General features: G+C 37.0%; 1 protein-coding gene across 1 annotated transcript in view; it reads right to left on the reverse strand.

The window, feature by feature from the left end:
- Positions 1-4,604: 4,604 nt before the first annotated feature.
- BICD1 (BICD cargo adaptor 1) overlaps positions 4,605-26,223 on the reverse strand; it is a 157,955-nt gene continuing 136,336 nt past the window's right edge. Inside the window, 2 exon segments of the mRNA XM_079303429.1 lie at positions 4,605-10,217; positions 10,220-10,330. Coding sequence (XP_079159555.1) covers positions 10,102-10,217; positions 10,220-10,330 — 227 coding nt within the window. The 3' untranslated portion in view covers positions 4,605-10,101.

The following is a 26,223-nucleotide window of genomic DNA, read 5'->3' on the forward strand; positions in this document are numbered from 1 at the left end:
CCTTCTTTTTTGTGGCACAGAAGAATTTGTTCTATTGAAAGCAAATTCTTGGAATTTACTGAAAATATATTGAGATAAATGTAGCAAACATATCCCTTAATTTTACAGAAGGATTGTTGGAGGGAATAATTGCTCCCTCTAATCAGTTTTGTTAGGTAAGTCTTGCACAACAACACTCATTTAACAGAGACCAATTGCTTTTAGAAGTTGAACTATTCTTCATTATCATCACCACAGATTAATGAAATGTGTCTCCCTATCCAATTGATGCCAGTCATTTAGATACCATTAGCTTTGATTTGTATTAACTACAGGTGAAAACAAATGTCCATAAGGTCATATTAGCAGAAAGGAGAGAGAAAGCAAGCCATGCTTGAGAAATTGTTCTACTTTTCTATTTCATCTTTTATTCTGTACTGACCATCAACAGCCACATTAAATAAAATAAAAAAAAATTAAAAACACGTGGTCATTTGGGACACTGTAGTGGGGTTTAGTGGGAAGATGCTCTAGGATTTCCTTGGACCTTCTCTCCTCCAGGCTGAACAACCCAAAGTCCCTCTGTCTTCACAGGAAAGGTGTTTTGTTTGAAGAGTCATGTACTGCTAAGTTGCAGGATACATTAAATATTAACCACTGTCCATCTCTGAATGCTTACCTAAACAGTAAAGCAAAATGTTTTGGGTCTCTGCTTAACAAATCAACATAGGTAGAGCATATGGCTGATAAAATGTGTTTGAAAACAAAGGCCTAATTATAACTTCCAGCTCTGGAAGAAAATATACCACTCTCAATATTGCAATACTGTATAAACTTTGGTTTTTTCCTTGTTGTATAATCCAGGCTGTCAGATACTTCATATTACTTCTAAAAAGGCATATGGTACATGCACAGGAGTTTTAGCATGCTTCTTAATAATTTATAGTGACTTAAAACAGAAAGACTTCAAAGCTGCTGCTGCATTTGCAGACTCCTCTTAGGTTTTCCTCCCTTGTTTTTGTCCATTCTGTTCTGCATTCCACAGACTCCCTTGGATATTTCTGGGATAAAATATTATTATATGACTGTGAAAAGGATATAAATGCTGCTTGTAACCCTTTAAACTTGCTGGTTTATCCTGAATCTAAAAAAAATAACATTCTGTTCATACTTATAACTTTTAAAACTTATTTTTATCCCCAGAGATCTAACATTGTCTAATTTTGGAACTTAGTACTTCAAACAGTCTTTATAGTGTATATCTATGCAAGGCTTTATGCACTGCAAACAACTGTACCCTTCCATACTGAAATGAGCCACGTGTTTTATATTCCAGCAGAGAGAAACTAAGCATAATTGCACAGATGAGGGACCTAAAACTTCAGAACCTCCAGAATATTCACTTGTCCTTTGTCACAGATATATAAACATGGTTTTCAACACCCTTTTAATGGCTGTAGTCACTTAAAAGGAAATTGATGTTCTTTACTAGAATAAGAGCATCTGCATTTTACTGCGCTAACAGTGTTAGGGAAAGAAAAGTTTTCCCATGTTCAGGCATTATTTTTGTCTTGGGTCTGGTGAGTCAAATTGCCATTTTGGTTTACAAGCCTGGCAGACAGTCAGAAGGAGTGCATAGGTCTACAGAAATTAAAACCAGCAAGATGTTAAACTCCAGCTATTTATAGGGAGGCTCTATTAATACTAAGCTTTACAGAAATAGGAAACAAGCTCTGGACCAACACCAGCACATCAGTAATGCAGGTTCTGAGGCAGTATGTACCACATGGAGTAAATAACTTACCTCCCCACCCACATCTAAAACCACTTTGGTATTTCAGTACGTGCAGGGTGAGGTATGTGGAGAGGTGAAGGATTACTCATAATCACTTTGAGTGTTGATGTTGTCCTATCACACACTCTTAATTTGCCTATATGTAGGTGAGAGATAACAGCATCCAATTTGCAAAGATATTTTGGGAAATAATTAATATGCATAGAGTGCTCTGAAGATAAAAAGAGTTACTCTGCATTTGCCTAAGACAACAAAAACCTTTGAAAGCCACAGTGACTTCACAGAGGCATTTTTCTTTTCAAGTAGTTGAGATTGTTGGCATTTGTACCAAGTGTGTTTATAAAAGTTCTAATGTTATGATTTGCAAGGCTGAAGTTGAACCACAAACTGATCACCAAACATTGGGCCCCAATCTTCTACATTCAGAATTTGTTCTTCAAGGAAGCTCTGCACTCAATGGTACTTTCCATATCACATTTCCAATCTGAGTAAAGAGCTTCAGTTTTGATACCTCAACCAATATGACAGCGTTGAATAGCAAAAATCAATTTCCTTGAGAGACATAATCAATGCTCAAAAATATGAAAACCCTCCACAGGTAGAAAATCTTATAAATTAATTTAAATGGATACAACTCTCTCATGACTTATTTGCAAAGTTTCCTGATAGCTCACTTAAGGGATATGAAAGTTCTTCTTTCCCTACCCCTCATATGGCGCTTTCTCACAAATAATATTTTCTCAATCATAAATTGTTATTACAATAAATTAAACTTTTTTTTTTCCTCTAAAGCCAGCCAAGAAATCATATTCCTGGAATTGGATACATCCAATATGATATAAGAGAATTTATGAAAAATAATGAAGGAAATACATGTTTTCTAGTATGCCACTCCAGTCCAGAAAAAAAACAGTCTTGCAAAGGTTAATATTTTTTACTGGGTTATTAAGTTTCTGCTGAGTTGTCAATTATAGCACTGAGCCTTATTTTTGTGCAAACTTAAGACTCTCTTCTTCCATCCAAGCACTCAAACCTTCTACTGAGAATAAAGCAGTTGTGCCTGTGCCTTTACCATAAACAAATAGATGAGAACTGGCTTTATTCCAAATAATTTTTCCCAGGATGCACATAATTATGACTATCTATTTTAGCTCCATCTTTCCCCTCTATCTTGTTCTATATATAAAATCTCTATGTTTGCTGCTAGAAGATGTGGCTGTCAGGCCCTCTTCATAATTACTATTGCTGTTCTTACTATTGGTCAAATGAAACCCAGGTTTCAACATTGTCCAAAATTATGCAGTTTTTTTTTTTCCTGCATACCTCACTTGCCAGTGCTCTGTCAGTGTTTTATAGTGTTAAGAGTCAAACCACAGCCCCTGCTGCCTTTATGTACAGCTGGAAGTGCTCTGCACTTCTCTATGCATAACTGCAGGATTTATTAAGGGAGATATCCAGAAACCAAGACTTGCTGTGACAGTCAAAATAAACTTTAGCTTCAGGATTTTTTCCACTAAAATCTGGTGTATATATAGCAGAAAACCAACAGTTCAATGGTCAGAAGTTACCTCCTGTTCCAGAATATGGAGTAATGGTTCTTCCCAAGGCAGAAATTACACAGACACTTTGGAAACAAAAGTTACATTTTTTCAATTTGTTGGATTTTTCCCCCAGTTTATTTCAGTGACCTTATTCATACCATTGCCTCTCAGGGCTCTGCACAGGACCAGATGAAGGAATGATCCAGAGGAAGGGGAAGGAGCAACACGGGTTAGAAGTTTCTCAAACCATCTTTGAAATCAGAACATTTCCACAGGGGGTCGTCCTCTGTGAAACTGCTTTCAAAACATGCTGAAGAGAAGTCTGCTTTCCACTTCTTTTTTTCAGCTTGCAGAAACTCTTAATACAACATTGAAAAAGAGGAGTACCCAGTGTAAAAAATTCTAGCAGTCAAACTTCTGTTAAATGATGGTGGAACACTGTTGCCCGAGGCATTTCCACAATGAGCAAAGATAACAGAGAGCAACCCCTGCTAGGTGAGATAGAGGAAGAGACAATTGAGGAGAACCTAGACACACAACAGCTCCCAGACTCCATTTCTGTCACTATGCACAATTTGTATTACTATTCAAAGCACCTCCCCAGCCAGCCAAAAAACAACTTAGCTGTCCACTGGTTCCCATTGAGTCAAGTATCACAGCAGGCTTGGAGATGCAATCATTCCTCCCCAATCTTCCTGACCCACTTCTAAAAGCTGGACATTTTCCACCCCTCAGGGACCTAGTGAATAGCAAGGTTCACTGGAGGAGCTGCAGCAGGCACCTTCCTGCCAGGGCCAAGCTCCTGCACCACTGCAGGGTGATCTTCACCTCTCTGCTTTCAGAGCATGGCTCTTCTGCAAGGGAAAAGGATGTTTCTTACTGTAAAAAAGCAGGCATGGTACAGCATTCCTGTAAGCCAAATTTATACTGACTTCAGCTCTTTTGTTTCCACATCCCCTGAGGATGGAGATTTGCATCTTACAGAGCATTCTTTTTCTGCAAGTTTATGCAGATGTTGCAGCATTTCAGAAATCACTTAAATCTGCTGGAAACGCTATATGGGGAAACCATATTTTTGTATCTGCCTCAAACTCAGAAAACAGAGAAAGTATCTTTAATTCTGATTCCCTTTTCCTTTAATGTTGATTTCCTTTCTTAATTTCCTCTTTATTACATTTTAAACTTACAATCATTGATCTCCAAGAACTAAATAATTGTGGAAGCCTAAGCCAAGTCGAAGCACTGCCAACTGCTGTAAATAGAAGTAGACCAGACAGAATTGTGTTAAATGAACAAAAATGGCCAGTTTATTCACTGGAACAGTTATGCATTACACTGTAATTTTAATTGGAACATAAAGATGTAAGAATCAGTATATGGGCTTCTTTTAATTATCTTCTTCAGCACTAGAGTATTTTTCCCAACCATTTGACTGCATGATCATATTACACATGTACAAGCACAGACTTTATGAATCCCTCACAAGGAATTAATCTAGGATTGTCTACAAGGACAAGGAAAAGTTAACATGAGAATTACTTCAATTTTAAAAATAAATGATGCATTTTTGGAAACAAGAATTATTTAACTTTTTTGCTTTTAGCATAAAGTAGCAACAAGAAGAGTTTCCAATACTCAGTCTTTAGCAAATGAACATATATACTTTTATATTCTTCACCACCTAGAAACACTTTATCATTTAACCCCAAGAAGGCAGGACAACATAATGTCAATTCAACATAGGAGTAGCTGAGTTATTACAGCAGTAAACATACAGTATACAAATTTGTGTTTGTCACAAACTCCACCAATGCTAAAACTCTTTTAAAAGGAACACAGCAATCTGTATGGTTCATTAAACACAGAACATCATGCAAATGGAAACATTCAATAGATTACAAAAGTCACAAAACATCAGTTTTCTTTTTAATTGTTTAAGAAGGATTGAGTTAATTAACCCTTTAACAGTCAAACCACAGGGCTAAAAATCAATAGGGCAATAAATAATAAAATGGACTTAATTTAACCACTGGCATAGCACACACAGCCATATCTGTGAACAGGAGAAATAATAATAAAATAAGCTAGATTACTCTTATTTCTTGTTAAATACCAAATAGCTAGCAAGCCAGTCTACTTGAAACTTTTATCAAATGCTTCTGTTTATTGATTTTCCAAAATATTTTTGAAATCAAGTAACCACATATTCAATAAAAACCTAGATTACTAACACTGAGAAAAAACATACAGCTTTATCCATTCTTTTACAGCAGATCATGATAATTAAAACAAATAGAAAGCTTTGTAGAAAGACATTTTTGAAATACAAGGCTCTATCACCCAGAGTCTGCCCACACATGAACTCCAGTAATGAAATACTGGATTTTTCCTTATCACCTTTTGTCAGTTTGTCACTTAGTTGCCATTACATTTCACAAAAGGGATTTTCAAGAACTCCACAAGAAACAGATTAAAATCCAGTAAGGATTTAAACTGTGCACCTCCAAAAGAAAGATACAGACTCTCTGTGCTAGTTCTCTTGCCCTTCTAGCAAGTGGAATATGCATATCACACAAGAAATAAGAATTTTCTAGCTTAGTTATGGATATGGAGAAGCTACATGATGTTAACAATCTCATGCACACATTTTCCATTGCATATTTTGATGTATTTGTGCCTGAAGGCGAAAGGTAATTGCTTTTTCCTTTCTTTTCCATAGGATGCTTAATTATACACACACAAAAAAAGAACCCTTAATGGTTAAAAAACATCTGAATAGTATCTACCCCTTTCAGACTCACTGCACGCACAGAAAAGGAAAACTGAAGAAAAAGCAATGACTGGAATTCTTAAAGAGGTAACTATAGCAATTATCATACTTCAAAGGTAAAGCATCAGTCCCTGCCATTCTCAAATGAAGACTTCCAAGGAACTAAAGAAAGAAATTTACTGAAACCTCAGTGGATATGCATCTTCTGCCAAAGAAAGGAGCAGACCCCAGAAAGGCTGATGTAATCTATGCCTTATGATGATGATGATGATGAGTAAGTGGAGATGGCAGCACAGCTACTGACTTTGGCATTGCAGGATGAACAGTAATGTTGGTACCAAAATTAGGGCCTGGACTCTGGGTGTCGTTCCCAGTGGGATAAGGAATGGGTCAGATTTTACCAACAGCTTACTTAAGTATTTCCAACATAATTATGGTGAGCAGCCTTCATAGGTGAGGTCATATTTCATAAGTGAGGTTATGTTTCATAATGTAATCTCCTTTAGGTGCACACGTTAATATGGTAAATAGCTTAAATAACTTCAGCATTGATTTTAAAATAAAAAACAAACTGAAAATCCACTTGGCATTAAAACTTGCAGCGTTAATTACAGTTTCATTCTACAAACTCTGCTATATAGCTATGATTACATTAATTTACTGTGAAAAATGTGGATAGAGAAAGCACAGAGATGCCAACCTGTCAATCAGATCAATCAGGAACAATATCACTATTGCCTCCATTTAGAAGGCAGAAAATTCTATAAAATCAGCATGAAAAACAGTTATGTCCTCTTTCTGTAAAACCTCCATATAAGTTCTGACAGATAGAAAATATATTTTTTCATACTATTACATTTTACAATTTATTTTTCATCTTTTTCTCCCTTTATAATTTTTTTTTATTTCTTTTCTTCTTTTCCTCACACATTTCCTACAAACTGGATTTCCACAAGCAGATCATTTCACTGAACAAGGAATAATTTTTCACTACGTTAGAAAATAAAACTCAAACCAAAATGTCCCTGTTTTGACCTAAATGATCCTATTTTGAGTAGGTTATTTCAAATCCAAAAAAATTTCAAGGCCATCATAAAGAACAAAAGCTGTGTTCCAGACATAAAAATCAGAGCAGGATTTGAATTGCTTCCTTACTGAGTAGAAATCATAGTACTGTTTCTAAGTATACTCAACCATTACAAATATATGTATCATTTTTTCTTAATCCTTAAAAATCAGAATAGACATCAACGCAACATAAGCTAATTTTAAATGGGCAAAATGTAATATTTTGCAACCCTTAAAAAAAACCCCAGGCCTTTGTTTCTGGTTTTGTCTGCATGTAAATATTTCCTACAAAATATCTCACAATTTTATGTTATCAATCAATATATAACAAAGAAGAGGTTTTCATCTTCAGTTCAAGGTATGTATTTTATTTTATACTGGTTAACTGACAAAAGTTGTCCCAGGGACCTACAGAGTTTTATAACTTACAATGCAATAACTACAACAATTTGTACATCAAAGTTGGTTTGATTCTAGTTCTCTCACATTTCCAACAATTACATCTTATTACATATTAAAAAATGTAAATTGAAAACTTAGAAATTAAAAATTTAAAACTTAAGATAATAAAAAATTTATTTCTATAAAACAGGGCCACAACTTCTATATGACTGAATGTTCTTTCATAACTCTTGATCCATGTGGACATGCGTGTTTTTCTAAATTGTCTTAATACCATTTTCCCCCCAATAAATTTGTATCTATATAAAAAGGAAATGTATTTTACTGAACTACTGCTTAACTAAAGCTCAGGAAAATGCCATTGATTTGGATATGAAAATAGGAAAAACTATTCCAAGTGCAGTCAGTAGTAACTGTATTCAAAGTGCTATGCAAATTCCTTCTCTTATTAGCAATATACAGTAGCTGTCTTTGTTGGATGCAGATATTCATATACCAGCCAGACAATGTCAGGAATCTGGAGATGCTTTTTGAAAGCTGAATTTGCCTCAGACAAAATACTATGGGGTTTTCTTAAAAATCAAAACAGCAGCTAAACTCAGTGTCAGATATCATGATGGAGCTGAACAAGGTTTCACTTGAACTTTCCATGACAAGACTACAGGCAGTTTAATTAAGATACTGAATAGTGATGTAAAGGTATATGAGAAGAATCACGTGAACTCCATGGAAACCAAAGTCAAAGCACTGCCAAGTGTTATCTGTTTGATCTGATCAGGACTGGGTATCAGTTTGTTCCTATTTTCTCTATCTCTGAGTGTTTTGTTACAATAGCTCAGCTGCTTTGCCAAGGTTACACGACAGACGTTGGTGATGACATAAAATATTTCTATTTACAGCACCTTTGTTCTTGGTACTATGGTAATAATGATTTGTTAGGCACACTGAGTGGTCACCGATTCTTTCCTCTGCTGATGTTTTCTGTATTATAACATTTGGTAAGCACTGTTACTAAAAACTCACTTCATTTTCTCAGATCCAGGCAGAATTTTAAAGAATTGTTCCAGCCATACCTGCAGCAATTTTTTTTTCCCCAGCTACCCTGTACCTTAGGCTGTACTGTGTTCTCCACTTGTCAGCCACACATGTGCTGCAGAGAAGGAATAAAGACATGTGGAAATATCTAAGCATCTCTTCTGCAAATAAATTAAGGCCACCTAAGAAAACAAGGAGGCTGCTAGTTACCAACAAGTAGGCAGCACTGCAGACTTGTTTCTCTGGCTGACAACCAGATGCAAAACCCACAGATGCTGAACCACAACCCTCAGCTCAGCCACTTGCCTTGCTGCCAGGTACTGTGCAAAATAAATTTCTCTATCCTTGATTTTGTTTTGAAAAAACAGGCTTACTCAGCTTTTACAGGAAAGAATCTTTAACTAGGAACACTGTGCACTGTTGCGATAAGAGTCTGCGTAGTGTTGATCACCTGAGTATTTGTCATAAACTGACATGAGCTAAGGTTCTGTGTCTGTTGATTTTTGGCAAGGAAAAAATGCACTAAAGTCCTGCTGACTTTGATCCACACCATCAACCCCACCTGTATGAGTTCTTTCACCACAGAATACTTCACACGAAATGTACACGGCTTCCCCACCCAAACGAGCCTTTCCTGGTAAGGCCTTGAGCTAGGATCCTGAATATGGGAGCGGGAGGAAAGAATGTCTTTAATTAGCACACAGCATTTTACTTATTTTAGATTTTCTTTCTCAGATACCAAATAGAAAGTAATCCCAAAAAACAGCACCAATTCATGATGCGAGAAGTATAATTACAATGCAAGCAAACAACTGAAAACAAATCAGTACATTATCCTTTCATCTCCTTCTTAGGCTTAATAATTATCTTTCAGTGAAGAGCTAGAACAAAACCAGAAGCTAGTGTAAGAGGAATTAAAAAAACAAGTGCATAAACAGTATCAGTGCAGCAGCAAAACATACAGTCATTGTTAACATTCCAATTCAATCAATTTCCAACATTTTTGTGCAATAAAAATTGGCCATATGCTGGCCAATGCAACAAGCTTCTTTTTAATATTAACACAGTCATTCTTCACTGCAGCTATTTCTGCTTGGATTTAAAAAATAAAATTAGTTAAATACAACTCTCACAAAAAAAAAAAAAAAAAAAAAAAAAAAAAAAAAAAAAAAAAAAAAGCCTGTATTTTATAAACATAAATTCTGGTGCAAAAAAAAAAAGAAATAAATATCACAGCCTTGAAGACAAAAGGAAATTTCAACAGGTTCCTACAGCTGAATTTAGAGGATGTGAGGGTACGATTTTTGTAACATATTTTTTTTAACATTGGCTTAAGTCTCTCATCATTTCAGAGGTAAAGCCAAGCAGCTGCGAGGAACATTTTTGTTGAGATGTTCAATTTCACTACACTTCAGTTGTGATAGCACAGTTTGAGTACAATCAGAGGAACCATAAAAAGTCTTCTTGATAGGTTGGGCTCTGTGCTTTGTGTTCTTCTTCTCAACCTTCCCTCAGTTGCCAGAGCAGGGGATATGAATCCAGACTTGCCAATGCAGCAACAAGGCAGGATTGTCTACCCACGTGCTGGGAACAACCCCAACCTTTGTTGCATGAGCTCCACTCTGCATTTTCTCTTACGTTGCATATGAAGATTAGGGGTAAGGAGGAGGCTTAGAGAGACAGTTGAGAGGGGCACACTGAGAGCTGGAATGTGGCTGCTCTTCTGGAAGAGCATTAGGACTGAAAATTAAAAAGAAGAGAGAAAAAGTGCTTAAAATACAAGGCAAACTTTTTACAAGCATGTAAACAGTACAGGGCTGGAAATGAACTTTAGAAGGCCTCATGTCTAAATCCACATCCTCAGACACACACTACACATAAGGAAAACTCTCAGTGCACAGCAAGCCAGTGACACCTGGATGCATTTGTGAGGTGGCCCAGATATCCCACTTCACAGTTCCTGTACACAGCTGCTTTTTGCATGCTGGGATGATGAAGACTGTGGGGAAAAAAAATGCATCTGTGAAAGGGGGGAGGAATTCGAAGGACAAGATGCAGGTGCCATCTTTATGTGAGCATTAAAGATTTTCTATATGCAGCTGATTCACTGTTTGAAATGAAGAACAGTGCCAGGCTTTTTTTCATAGCTTTGTGAAAATGTGATATTTTACTGAATTTGACCTATTTACTAGTTCATTTGTACAAATACAGTGTAGCCTTCTTCATCAGGCCCTTTAACCATTACATATTTTGTAATTTACACTCCCAAAATGTGGACATTTCTTATATTTTGTTTTCTTTGGGGTTTTGTGCTGTTTGAATCCTTTTCACTCTGTCATTTATTTCTGTAATTTGACTGTTTCTCATGTACAATTTGCCTGATAACAGCATTCACCTGCAAGACTCTAGAGTGCATTTATAGTATTCACTGGCACAGTGCAGAGGTCTGAACCAGCTTACAGGGGTTGGAGTAGCAGCAAAGAAAAGGGGCAGCTAACACAAACATACCCCACTTCTCAGTGCAGAGCTGTAGAAAAACAAGATACCACAACAAAATGCAGAAAAATGTCGTTTATAAAGAGAAGGGAAAAAAATAGAATAAAAATACCACAAACCCCAGCTCTTTAATGTGTCTGGGAAGATTTGTTTTTCCCTAGTGCTTCAAATGCTCTACAATGTTGAAGTTATTCCAAGCTCAACAGTGTGATGTATGACAAAGCACCAACATTTCTGTCTCTGTCTTCAAGAAAATTTGCCTTTTCCATTTTCCTTCTTTAGAAATTCTGCTTTTACATATTATCTCTGGAGCACAGACTATAGGAGTGCTGGCTGAAGGAATGCAATTAGCCTACTGCAGGAAATGAATCAATTTGAAATGCCAGAGATGTTTGGAAAACTGCTACTGGAAATGCCAGTGGTACTGAAAATGTCTTTAGTTCCCACATGCAGCATTTACTTAGGGAAACAAAGAGATGGCATTGTGTTTGACTGAAGAAAGAAAGTAGCATGCACCACCACCATTAAGTCACTTAATGGCCATGTCCACACTTTCAAACCAGAAAGAGAAATCTGGGAGGCTTTGGCCACAAATATACAGGTATTACAATTCAGCAGGAGCTACAACCCTTGAACCTCTGGGCTTATTTGAAGATCATAGAAATGCATGTCTTTAAGTTAGATTCTTTTCCCATTAATGCTCCTGAAGATGAGTTTCCTGATTGCAAAATCAGTGGTGAGAGGGGGTTACAAAAGCTTAGGACCCCACAAGCTTTGTTTTATGCTCAGCTGTCTAATAATTCAGCCTAAAAGTGTGTAGTGTTATGGACTATGACCCCTCAGAAGTAATTCTCTCCATGGCTATATCCATCCTTTCCTTCTGTCATATTCTGCCAAATGCAGATGCAGCATCCACAGAGAGATCTTACTGAGATCTTTACCTGCTCCATACTTATGACTGTGCCAGGAGTGACTGCAGATTGACCCAAAAGGTCTGTATTTACTCTCTAACTTATCCACTCATTAAGAGCCAGCTCCTGGCTTCAACTCCTCCTAAATTTTCAAGATAGGCTTAGGAGAAGCACTAATCTTAATTCCTCCAGAGATAGAAAACTGAATTAGAATCTTAACATCACATTTGGGGAAGACAAACAAGGAGGTAATTACACAACCCTACAAAGATGGGCTTTACTCTTCTCCCTTGCTGCCTTTTTTCTTTTTAAACAGGACTTTTACAACTGCCAGAGAGGAACAGCAACTCAATGCCCACATTCCTTGCTTATGAGCAGAAATGTGTTTGTCTTTTCAGGCTTTCTTCCTAACTTTAAAAAAAAAGCAACAAAAGATACTCATGCTCTGAGGGAGAGGACTGGTGAGGAAATGGCTGTAGTTACAACTGGTTATGAACAGCATCAGTGGCCTGAAAGAACCTCTGAGACACTAAGATACTCCCCTACACAAATATAAACAATCTTAATAACTTTACAGCATGACCTTCAGTACAAAGCCAGCCATGACTGTAAAAACTGTACTACAGACTATCCCAGGCTATGCTTGGATTAGCAATTCTAAGCACTGTGCTTAGAGTTATATTAATTTTATTTTCTTGGTAATTATGCATTGCTTCTTACTTTGTGCACAGAAGAAATAGGAAAATTTGTCTCGCTATTTCCTTTCCAACCAGTAATATATATTACTGGTTAAATATTATAATAAATACCAGGGGCATTAGGCAGAGAAAAAAAATTCAAGACTAATCAGGCACCTTTACAGCAGCATATATAACCACATCACCTGCAGCTCCAATGGATTTAAACATTTTTCTAAAATTCTGCTGTTATACCTTCCTCTCTTCAGAAACACAATTCATCCAGTTCATTAATGCAGATTACTGTAGCAGTACATAAACTAAAAATACATCAGAATCAGCAAGTGACACATGGCATTCAATGTGCTTTTTATGGGAGTAGAGTTGCTGGTAGCAGCAGGTCCTAGAGCTGAGCTATCAGACAAATTGGCAGTCACAGACAGCAGAGGACAGCAGAGCAGATTAATAACATAAAGCAAGGGAGAGACATGGAAGAACTTGAGTTTTTTACTATAAACAGAGAATAAGGAACAACATTGTTACATTTCCTCAACGACATAGGTGTAGTTTTTAAAACATTTGGTTTTTACAGACTTTTTAGGAACATCTCTTTAAATGTCAGTATCATTTGGGGATGTATTTATTCAATTGATGAATAAAGTCGGTGCAATTTTTTTATGTTAGCATTACTGTCTGACTTTAGGCAACTCTGTTATATTTTTCCCTGGCACTCAAAATCATTTTAGCATTTTTAGTTAATTTCTAAAATTAACTAGAAAATAGTGTGCAAGACCCTTCAGTCTTTTTAAGTACTTTGTTCTGGCTCAGAGATGTCATTTACATGCAATATTGTCTGGCATTTTTTGTAACTGTAACAAATCAGCAAAGGAAAATACAAACAGGTCAACGATACTATCAGAATGTAAAAATTTTGCATGAGCTAAGTTGCATATTTTCTCTTTTTAAAAAAAATTATTTCCTAGTTTATATAAATAAAAGCATTATTTTGTATTAAAAGGCAATATTAATTTAATTTGAGGTACTGAGGAGTTGTGGTCTGTTTTTTTATTAATAGATAATTTGGGCCTATAATTTGGCTTCTGATAATGAAAATCAGGTTTTCACTTTATTCAACAGAAACCCAAATACAATCCAAACATGGACACACTTTTTAATATCGGATAATGGCAACATTTTACTCTTGTCAAATATACTCCATCAGACAGGTAGCTATAGGTGCTGGGAATGGGGAACAGCATCCAGTAATTTTCAAGGCAAGCCTGGATTTGGTTGCTTACTCCATATCCCTAGACCTACAAACTGAGGGTGGAAGGCAGAGTGAGACTTTGGTGCTCTGTTGCATCAATTTACTTTTAAAAAATCTCTTAAGGAAAGTTCTCACAGATTCTCCAATCAAATTTCAGTTGAAACAGAAACAGCAGATTCAAGCAAAAAGACCAATGCAAAGCTAAAAAAATTACTAGATCTGCCCTGGAGTCTCATTTGGCCTGAAATTGCATTGCTTATCTTGTGAGATTTACCAAAGTCTTTGCCTTGGAATCACAATTACTAAAAATGCCAGAGTTATACAAATCCCACTGAAAAACCATAGTACAGATAATGAATGAGGAAAGCTCTCTGTGAATCTGCCTGTGCTCTGCTTAGGCACATTAACTGGTTTGAACATGATGAGACATTGCAGGATGTGGAAAACATCTGTGTGAAGCACAAGCCTTTACCAGCTCTTGTTTAGTCCTGAGTGAAATGCCACTGAGAGGTCTCATTACTGCAGGAATTTTACTGGAGACTTTAAAAAAACAAGCACAGCTCTCTCTTAAAATGAGTGACTTCAGGGATGGGCAGAGCTTTCATTTACCTCATTTGGCATCACCCTGTAGGGTATCATGATCATATCATACTATAAATCATCTGTACCATCCCAGTAGGGACTGTCAGAGTACAAGGAAGGGCAAGACAAGCTCCTTCTCTGCTGCATTTAGAAAATCCAAATCTCAGTAAGTCTAATTGGTCCTTAAATGCCCTCAAATTTTACTCCAGATTCCTATTACTTTATTTAAACAGCTCAACAACTTAGGTCATCATGCTGACTTGCACTAAATCTAGTGTTATGCTTCACTGTTTTACAGAGCTGGGCAGGTAATGTGGCTGAAGCAAGCAAGGCAGCAGTGTGAATATATCAAAATCAGTGTTGTTTTGACTTCACCAGACAAATACAAATCCAGTGATAAAAAACAATAGCCACCTGAAAGTCAATTTTTCAGCTAAGTGTGTGTGTGTGTTTGTAGGATGACTGACCTGAAGTTTAAAAATATTAACCATATTTTAAATTATCAGAAGAAGGTAATGCTTGAAGATAAATGCACACCAGTAGCAAATCAGGTAGGTTTTCCATCCTGAGATGTTTTAAAATTACATAAGCAATTGTTGGTTAGCATTTAGAGAGGGATGGTAGTTGAGCATATTCTTCACTGGGAGAGTAGCTCTGGAAGGAACAGAATAGCCTTTAATTTAATTAAATAGTGTTGAAATAAGACTTGTTGACATTAACCTTCCATGTTTCCAATGCACCTATTGCTAATCTCAAATTGCTCTAACATCTAAAATACAGCAGCATTAATTTATTGGCATATTAAGAATTTTATATGTAACTTGTAAATTTTTTTTAGTGAGCTGTAGTACTCCAAACTGCAAATCAGTAAATTGTATTGTCCAGTTATTGAGCTTGTATCAACTTTTCAGTTAAATTTCCATATTGATCTTACACAGTAAAGAAGGTAATAGTACTTCCACTTTGTAGGCAATAAAAGAGAGGCGTTAACTTGGTCACTACAGCTCAGGAAAGACCTAAAAGTAATGTAACCCATTTAAAATGAGAGCATAGACATAAGTGAATATTTGCACAGACTGTACTATGAGCAGATAAAATTATTGTGATGTCCTTTTGCTTTGCTTAGGTTCGGGGTTGTGCCTTGATTAACTCAGCCATCCCAGAAGCATGATGTGGCCTTTGCACCACCTATAAGCAAGGACACCAGGAGTTTACTTTTAGAAAGAAAATTAAAAACTGATTGCCTTGGGTCTGAGTTTCCAAGTTAGGGAGTCTGCTAAAAACTCACAAATGCCTTTAAAATGCCACCTTAGAAAAGGGAAGCCTAAACCTACCTCTGAAATTAAAAGTCCCTCATTTCTAATGGGGGTAAATCTTTTTAGCAACAAAACAAATTCATTACTATTTTGGCATAGTAAACTATTAAAAAATGCATAAAAATAAAACTAAACTATAGAAACTGCACAAAAATATCAAATCAGGGCTGCAAGATCCAGCTTTGCATTTTTTTCCACATTTTTACAGGAAGCAAGTGCATGAATGCTGTGACTCATGTTGGTACTGTCACTGCAGAAATTACCACGGTTCCTCAAGCTGTTAGAAGTTTGCTGTGAGAGAAAAAGTGAAGAGCTTTTGTCTGAGGAGGAGGAGGAGGAGGAGGAGGGGGTGGCAGGAGTGCATGCAGCTGTGTGCAAAGAGAGGAGAGTTAGTGGAGTTTACCTGACAGTCTGGCAATCTGGGCCCCTGGCTAGTTGTGAGCCGTGTGGCGGTATGGAGGCAGCAGGCTGCTGACAATCTACAAGAAACTGATAAATTAGACATATATACAGAGAGATTACAGAGCAAGGGGTTAGTAACAGCAGTACACAGGCTGTGCATCTCAGGGAGAGATTTAGTGAGGAATGTGCTCTTGGTGCCTTATCTGACAGAAACACCTTTCTGATAGCAGTGACACTAGCTGTTGCCTTTTTCTCCGTTTCAGAAGAATCACTGGAAATATTTTTTCCCTTAGCACTGACAATTTTTTATTTAAACAGACAGCAGTAACAGGCTGTATTCAGGATCTGGGTCAAACCTTGCACTTCTCATTCTACTGCTCATCATGAAGCTGTTTCAATCACATCTAATATAAAAAGTGTCAATAAAGCTATACAAAATTTATCTAAAGAATTTATATCCATATAAAAATAATTATTTCATCTCATTACAACAGACAAGAAAGTATTCAATTTCTAAACAATCTTGTGAGATTAGGGGTTTTTTTGTAGGAAAAAAGGGAGAACTTGATACAGTCAGTTTCATTGTTTTGTCTCAATTATTTTATCAGTTCCCTGTCAAAGAAGTTCCCACATTAATCACTTGCAAAGCTGTATTATGGTTCTTAATTTATTAAATAACAGTAAAGCCAAATAATCCTTCATTGCTGTGTTTTCCTGTGATATTCCAAATATGAAGATGACTTTAGACTGGATAATACTTGTGAGGCTTTGTAAAGTAGTTCAACAAGACAACCCTGCTTTCTAAGTCAGTATTGTTTACTGATATTTTACAGATCTCAAGATTTGCTCATTTTCCCTGCAGCATTCTGGCCTTTCATTGTGTGATTCAGATTATCACGCAACAGAGTCATCAGGATCATTTCAAACATTAGAATCTATGGGTGAAATTCTAGCCCTATGAAAAACTACTGGAGATTACATTTTGTCTCCAGTAGGATTTGCAGACCTATCATCCTTCCTGACTCTTTCAATCTGATTCTCAGCCTGTTTGATGGAATGGGGTTATTTTCCACTAAACCTTAAAAATGAGACAAGGGAACTCCACATACTTGGAAAGAATCTGATTTTCTTTTCAGTTGGTTGCTACTTAAAGCTCAACACTAATAATATTTTCTCTTTACAATGAAGATGTGTTTCAAAACCCCCTTCTATTCTTTGTCTCAATCAATGGAAGAACATGCAAGTAATTTGCTGTCAAGTGTGTTGAGATCACATCAGGTACTGCAGAGCAACACACCTTCATAGCACTCTGAGCATCATATCCACTATTACATTTCCCTTCCATACCAGCCCACAGGGCTTCTCCCTGGTTTCTGTGAAGATGTGTGCTGACCTCCAGTGGATAAGAAGCAAGTGTACCCAAATCACTGGTTTGCTCCTGTTTCAGCAAAGAGGAGAAGGGTTTGGACCTATTTTAACCATGGGCTAGAAAAACATGTGCAGAGTCTGTGCTGGCAGCGTTGTGTCCAGAAGCAGAAATGGAATAAGAAAGAATATTCTGCCACTCTCACCTACCAGGATTGTCACTATAGTCCTCAGTGCATCTTTTAGCAGAGGAGTGCAAGAACTGGCAATGTATTTGAGTCATTAATAGAGGGATCTGTCATTTCAGCACAAAACTCAACCAAAGTAAGACTGAGGAATAAACAGATCAGGCAGATTTCTGCAGACAGAAAATGACAGCAAAAAAAAAAAAAATTAAAAAAAAAATTAATGCTTTATTCTAAACAAAATAACTTGCAAAAGTCCAAAGCAAAGTCATCCCTGACAGATTATACAAGGTCATCAGTAAAGAAAGAAATACAGAACAGAATGCTGTGTGATGAAAAGGTGCAGACAGGTTCCACTAATACAGAAGAAATTGTTCTGACAGGCTTTTCCAGAACAACACAAATGCCTGATTTATGATCCTGTTCTAATACCTCAAACATGGTGCAAATATTTATGATGCATCTTGATCTACTACATTTGGCAAAATGCTTGAATAGTAAACCAAGTTCTGGGAGGATTATGCAAGCTGGGTAACAGCTATCTTGGTGTGAGCACACTCCCTTGGCTTTGTTCTAGCTGGCATCAGCAAAGCTCCTGCAATCTGGTTCATGTTCACATCAGGACCAGATCTAGTGATCCACATGCCTGAAGATTCCCAAATCATCCTCCTACATCCTCTGGGAGTGAAGTTTCTGAGGATTATGCTAGGAGAGAGCTAAGCAGAATGCACATGGCTTACATAGACACATTTCAAATTCAAAGGAGCATCTTATCTACTTATGTCCAAGTAGCTGTGTGTGAGAGCTAACTTTATTCCTTCTATATTTAATCCTTTTAAGTATTTTGGAGGACTTATAACACCCTTCTCTAATGTCATGACAATCATAAAAGGACTTCTTTCTACTAAGGAACTCCTGCCTGTATTAACTAAATGTTCATTTCTTTCTGAAATACTCTGCTGAAGGTTAAAAGTCTTAAAAAAGTCTTTAATAATTCTAATGTCACGTGGCAAAAAGACAAGGTAAGAAAGACATGCTTTTACTTTTTAAAAAAAGTAAAAATAAATTTTAAAATCACATTGAATGAAGCCTGTTATCTGTACTTTTCAAGTATCAGGGCCTGTCAGTCAAGCTACAGAAAGGACAGTCTGTCATTTACATAGAAAGTATTTAGGGTACAGACACAGATACTTTTTGGTGTGTCTTCTGACACTATCACCAAGAAAAATCATTAATAAACTTATTAAAAACAGACTATCTTATTCCTCCATCATGTTCACTTGCTGTTAGATAATAAACCACTTTGAGGCAGGGGATGATATCAAGTCCTTTGACAATCCCATGAACCTATAACAAAGAAATTAATTTTAGTGCTCATTTTAACCACGGATGGAGAAGATGAGCTATTGTACACAGAAATTCACATGCCAGTTTTCACTGAATTCAGCAGGACTTGTGCCTGCACAGTCTTGTGACACTATCCAACAACACCTACCACTGGCTTCATTGGAAATTTGAGGTTTGACTTGTGCTAAATGTTATTCCTGTTTTGATTTTTCAGCTCCTGACATTTTAGCCACTTGCACAATGATGATGTAAAGGGCTCAGAGATTTCCTCTCTCACAGATTAGCCACGGCTGATTTTCCTTTGGAACCTAATGCCTAGTCCTAACTGGGCTAATCAGCTCTTGATGTAAGAGCATTAAAAGAAACCCATGCTCAGAGAAACTACATCTGCTCACATGAGCACTGAATGTGCTGCTATAAATTATCTGCTGAGAGCAAATCTCACGAAAAAAGAGATTGTTTTTCTGTGCTTTTCTTTGGCTCAGGCACAAATTCAACACATTTCTCTGGTGTCACAAGATGTGCTCTGCCCTCTAGCCTGTGAACTGGGTGACTCTAACCAGCATAGGTCTGCTTTACTGGGTTATTTGTGCCTGAGATGGACTTGCCTTCTGTTGACATCAGCAATGTCCTCAGTGAAAAATCTTTATGCAAGCATTTCCAGTCCCACCTGCTCAGGACCCAGCACCCTGCAATGAACATTACAGCATATTTTGACTCTCAGTAAAGTCCTAATCTCTACACAGTGCTCTTAAACACAAAGACTACTCAGATTCCCAAGATAAGCATAATAGACTTTGAACTGCATTTAGTTCAGGTAATCCATGAAATTTTCCCTCCTTTTATCTGAAAGGGTAAAATTGAGAACCAAACAGCAGACTAATCAGCAGGTACTGTTACATATTTTGCATTTCTGATATGAAAACATTGAGAAAAATCTGTTCTCGACAAATGAAAATCTGTCAATAAATGTTTGTGACCAAATGTGAGATTGAGGCTTTTTCAGTCTGTTTAAACAAATCTTTCCCAGCATCCACTGATCACTTCAGGCCAACAGAAGCTCCTTCTTTCCTAGATAAAAGTTTTCAGGCATCTTAACTTTGTGTTACACTACCCAATATCAATTGAACTTGCTCCACCAAGTTTGAGGAATTTGACAACATGTCTATGAAGCTGTTATTAATAATTTACTTGAAAAGAGAAGCTGTCTCCATTAATATGGTTATGCATTGTTTTCTTCCCTGAAATGTCAATTTCATGGGGAAGAATGATGGGTTAACAGCATGAGTTGAAAGTATTGAGCAAAGAACAGATCAGTAGCCTTCTAGTTGTGCAGATGTAAAAATATGTTACATCAAAGAGCAAGACCTACAAAGACAATAAATCAATCCCCTCTGCTCAAAGGTAAGGAACAAGGAAAATTTCCAAACCAAAGGACAAATGTGAGATGTCAAGAAGAATGGGTCAGATGCTTGCCCTCCTTGCTGAGATTTGCAGAGATGCTTTCAAGCTGCAATCAGACAGGATGAGAAAACTCCCCAAACTGTTTATATACAGGGGTGACGAGGGCATAAGTTACAATTATTTGACAGCTGATTTCACTTCTAATTTATTTTCATTTTTCTAATGAATTCCAAGAAAACTTTGACCTTCCTGAAAGCAAGAGGAACTTTAAGAGGTGATAGTTATGACAAAGAACTGGTGAGATGACAGCTGCGACTTACCTTTGGAAAAAGCCATAAACAATAGCACAGGTCAAAGATTACAAGAGCTTCTCCCTTCTCCTGCTTCCAGGGTCAGTTTGAGTCTCTAAATAACCTCTGCCCCAGCATATGGGTCTGTCAGCTGCAAACTGGACACAGTTACATGTTTTTGCAGGCTGCCCTGGAAGGAGAGGTCTATGGTGGAGCAGCCTCTGGGGTTCCACCTGGAGCCTGGCTGGCCTAATTAACCCCAGCTTGCTCAGAGCAGGATTGATCAGCTTGTCCTGGCCTGTGAGCAAAAGGACCAGTGTAGGAAGGAGGACTGACCCTTGTGCAGAGCCATTTTACCACTCCATGAGAGCCAGCCCCATCCTGGCACAGCTCCACACTGGCAGCCAAACAAAGCTCACCAGGCACTGCTTATCTCCTGCACATTTTCCAGCACCCACATTATCTGCAGTTTCCCACTGTCTGAATTTTACCTCAGTTCCATTAAACTGAGTAATGGATCATGGATTGGAGATAGAGAAATGTGTCAACCAAATATCATTTTCAGCTATCTTCACAGTAAAGGTAATCTACTATGAAATTCCTGTGTTAAGAGTGCAAGTACACAGGCAACTCACATTTAAGCTTGCTACTCAGGAAACTTTCTAGATTACTTTTGATCAGAGAAGTTACATCAACATTCAATTCTTGCCCTACTTAGTCTTCTTAAAAACTATTTGAAGAGATGTGAGCATGCTGCTGAACTCCCATTAACTCACAATATTTATGCATTGCCCTAAGATGCAGTAGGCCAGCAGTAAGATGCACCTAAAATCCTCATCTCCTGTCATCTCCCCATGCCCATGTTCTTTTTCTTGTAAAAACATCCCACTGTTTCTACAATCACATGCTCCTGACACAGGACCTCCTTCTGCTCCTCCTCCTCTGAGCACTTTAAGATAAGGTCAGGCAGACTTAACCTAACAGACGGTTTGCTGTTAAATGCTTCTCAAGATAAGAGCAGGTAGGGAGTTTAACTGCTATTTTTTTATGGCATTTAGGGAAATGCTGTCTATCTCAGCGATTTTCCACAAACAGACTCGTGGAGCATCACCAACCACTTCATGCACTGCCTGGCACACAGCACAGACAGCCATGGTTTAGTGGGTCACTGATTCAGGGCTTTCCAGAACATGTCAGGTTTCTTGGCCATGTCCTCCTGAGTTCTTTCATCTACACAGCAGCTACACTAGATGATGTGCTTTTGCCCTTAATTTCCTCATTCTGCATGACTTCACCTGTATTTTCTTTATACACCTGAATTCTCCCAAATCTAGAGAGCTGTTCCCCCATTAGTCTACATGTTTCAGTGGTGCCTGCTAGCTCATAAATACAGTGATAAAGCCATATCCCAGCCTTGCCTTTTCCTCACACTAAGAATAGCTTTTTAAATAGAAATAATACCTTGCCATTAACAAAATTTGTGAAATGCATTTTTCTCCAGTTACAGGCTCTGAACATTAAGTGGTTTCTTGTCAGCTCTGTAGCCCTTTTCACACTTTCTATATCATGACGTGCTCATGTTATTTTTCAAATGGTTTCTGTGAATGCTTTAAATAATTCCTCATTAAATCTACTGAGAAGCCAAATAATGGGTTAGTAAAACAGCAAAAATGGAAATGGCATAAGCTGAAAAATATATCTTCAGTTCCTTTCTTTTACATACAGTTCATAAAAAGCACATTTAGAAAGGTCTGATGATTCATGAAACACTTACTAAAAGACATATACATTTTGCACATTTCAAAAGAGCAAAAGAAAGGTCTTAAAACTACACAATTCATCACATTTCAATCTTGTTGTTTACCATGGAAATGTAAGTCAAGGATACATTTCAGGTCACAAAATCATCCAGAGCAAAAATACTTGCACTATTATATGGGCCTGATCCAATGTTTGAAGTCAGTGGGAATAGTAATTTTAGTAGGCTTTGGAGGAAACCACATAAGTTACAATTATAAAGTTCTATGCCCCTAAAAAATGCAGGCAGGGAGATATTAAAATCAAGGACACTAATCTTATTTAAAGAATTGCTGTGAGCTTCCTCCAAACACCACAACATCCCAAGGAACTGCTCTATTGGAGAGCTAGAATGTCAGCATGTCTAATTTAAACTGAGATTCACTTCTGTTTTGCCTGATTTATGAGGCAAAAAGCACAATATTAAATATTCTTTTGTATTTGATGGCAAAAATCAGCAAGTTATGAAATCACATTAAACCCTGTCATAAAAGAAGATAGAAATAGATTACTTTTGTCACCAACATTGTAAGTATATTTCAATCTTTGTTTTAGTTAATTGATAGGACTGGATTGCAAAGCCCAAAATTTTCAGAGAAAGCAACAAATATCTGGTAAAATGCCTTAAATATTTGATGTGTACCTGTATACCTGTTTAGCTAGAAAAAAAACCCCAGAAGTCTAAATAAGACTTTACTGGAGAACTTCAACAAATTATACTCATGTAAACCATTCAATCAAGCAATGATGTCATAGCTTAGATAGAGAGAGAAAAATGTCAATAACCTTTCAATGAAAATATGCATCAATAAGGCATGGATTTCACTGCAATCCTCTTTTTATTATTATTATTTTTCAATGTCTTATCAAACAAATTAGGGCTTTTATGAAAAACAGACCTTATTTCAGGATTGCTTTCTTTATATAGTGAAAAAAAACATAAATAAAAAATAAACTAAACTTGTAGAACTGCAGCAAATTCATGCCAAAACAATTAAATCATATTGATCAGCATGAAATGTATGGGTTTGGTCTCATCAGTGGCAACTGGAAAGCTAAATGCAAGAGAGGAAAAGCACAGAGTGAAAAGGTCCTGTTCACAGTGGCACCAAGAGGTAAAAGTACATTTAGCCAGCTGAATTCTTCATCAGTTACAGCCAACCAATGTCCTTGGCAAGGACATTGTTCCTCAAATTCAAAACGGCCTCCACAGGGACAACACGTCATGCTTGAAATGGCACAAATATGCAATGCTCATTCAGCTGAGCTAAATGAGCAAATCAGATGCAGGACAGGAAGATATATACATATATCTGTATATATGTACTGATACTGCTCATCAAACAATGAGCACACATAGACACAAATATGGCATGTTTACAGAACCCACAGAAAATAGGACAAGGCAGAACAAAAAAAAAGAGAACACAGATAATAAGTAAATAATGACTGAATTATCCCTTTTGTGGAGAGCATCATATTCAGGTTTAAAAAAAAACATTACACATTATTTTTTTCAAAAACCTACTAAAACATAAAAAATCCAGTTTTCATGAGGAGCAGAGACAGATTCAACCACTACTGCATGAGTCTCACAACAGCCAGGGTCTGATTGCACAAGCTCAGAGACATCTTGCAGGTCATCATCAACACAAGTGCATTCCCAGCAGATAAAAATACAATATACTTTATTAGAAGAATCATCCATGGATCTCTAATGAAGCAAAGGGCAATTTGTACTCAGACTGAGTTTTTGTTACCAGAATAAAGTTAGGGGGGATTTTTAAAAATAATTGTTCTTAAGAACTTCCACACTTTGGCTTGCTTGGATGAAGCAAATCAAACTCTCCTCAGGGAACAATTCAGAACAGACCAGCCTGACTAGTTAAATATTACATGGCTGCATATCTTATACAATAGTTGTGGCTTGGTTAACCACCCCTTCTGCTTTTCAAGAATAAACTCTTCCACTTAATGCACAGAAGAATCCACTTTGTAAAGAACTCAGTATAAAATTATCTAACTTAAAATCAGCACAGAAAGAGGTACACAGATCCTAATTATGTTGATTTTCCTCTTTGTCAATCCATAAAATTCATTCACAAAGGAGAAGTAAGAAATATTTAAAACTCTTCACTGTGCAACCTGAGCAATCACAAAGATCTACAAAGCACCCTCCTAGCAAAATGAATTCCTGAGCTCACAGTGTTCCCCAAAGGACTTCCTCCACAACCATTTTTAAAAGAAGCTGTGCTTTCTGTGTTCAGATTTCTGACAGCCCTGCTGTTTCAAAATGGAGAAGTGTATATGTTTTTGTTTGAAAGACTGTTATCTGCTAAAAAAAGAAGGAGCCCCTCCCTGATAAAAAAAGCAAAGTTGAGATATTGAAGTAATATCTACAGCAGCAAACCTTGGAAATTTGTGATTCACTTTCTGATATTGGTACTTCAGCTTAAAAGCAAAGCTGAAACTGTTTTTGGCAAAATATTCCTAAACAAACGAAAAATGTGCACAGCTAAAGACCTTGATCATAAACCCTTTTCATCACACAAGAAAAGCAGACACAAACCTGCTATCAAAAATGTATTTCCCTGACCTTTACACAGGCACACCTCTCCAGACAGACTCCTCTGTGCAGAGAGGTGTCAGCCTGAAAACCTCTGCTTGTTTTCCTAACCCCTGCACCCAAAAGGGGAGGATAAGGCAGCCTCTACTCACAACACACCTTTTGAAAAGGATTTCCTCTATCTTCTCACTACCTAAACAAGATGAAGAAGCAAGAAGGAGGAGTACAACCAACAATCTTGCCCCACATGCCAAGTTCCACTTTAAGGTTATTTAAAGAGAAATACAGAAGGAACATGATTATATAGAGAATAACCTTTTCAGAAAGTCACATCTAAAACACTGCACTTTAAAAAAGCTCAAAATCCAGAAAGAACAAATATTTAAAAATAACATGAGAGTGTATTCCTTATTCCTTGAGCCAAGAAAGCTTACTCAACTTCTCACATGGCTTATCAAAAGCCCTTAATTCCCTATAACCAAGAACCACCCTACTCAGAAGACCCTCTCCTCCTTGTGTAAAATTGTGTTTGTGCAGCATCAAACAGATCAATGCATTCCCAGGTTTCTTACCTATTGTTCTATTTTAAACCACTCTCAGTGTAAAGGCAAGCAGCAAAGACAACTCTTCAGCAATTTCCCTTGAGTTCTAGTTTAACAATTTAATTATAAGACTTCCTAAGACCTCAACATTTGGGTCATTGAGATTTTTTATTTTCATTTTTCTTGTTAGCTTTAAAGAAATACTTTCCATCTACAGATGTTGTAAGTTAGTTCTTGGTGACACTCAAAGAACTGCCTTTGGGATAGAGTTTTTACAAATGAAGTTAAATTTTATGGTAAGAATGCAAACCAACGAACAGAGTTATTTATTTGTACCATATTGTGATTCACATTTGGTTTGCAGTAAGTATAGAGCTACATCAGAAATTAATCTTGGATTATTTTTTCAGTAAGAATAGCTATTATATACTCTTTATTACATGTGGTAGGTGGTAAGTTTAGTGCCTAAGCAGTTGCTATACTATT

This window comes from Erithacus rubecula (genome assembly GCF_903797595.1).
Source record: "Erithacus rubecula genome assembly, chromosome: 4".
Taxonomy (NCBI): domain Eukaryota; kingdom Metazoa; phylum Chordata; class Aves; order Passeriformes; family Muscicapidae; genus Erithacus; species Erithacus rubecula.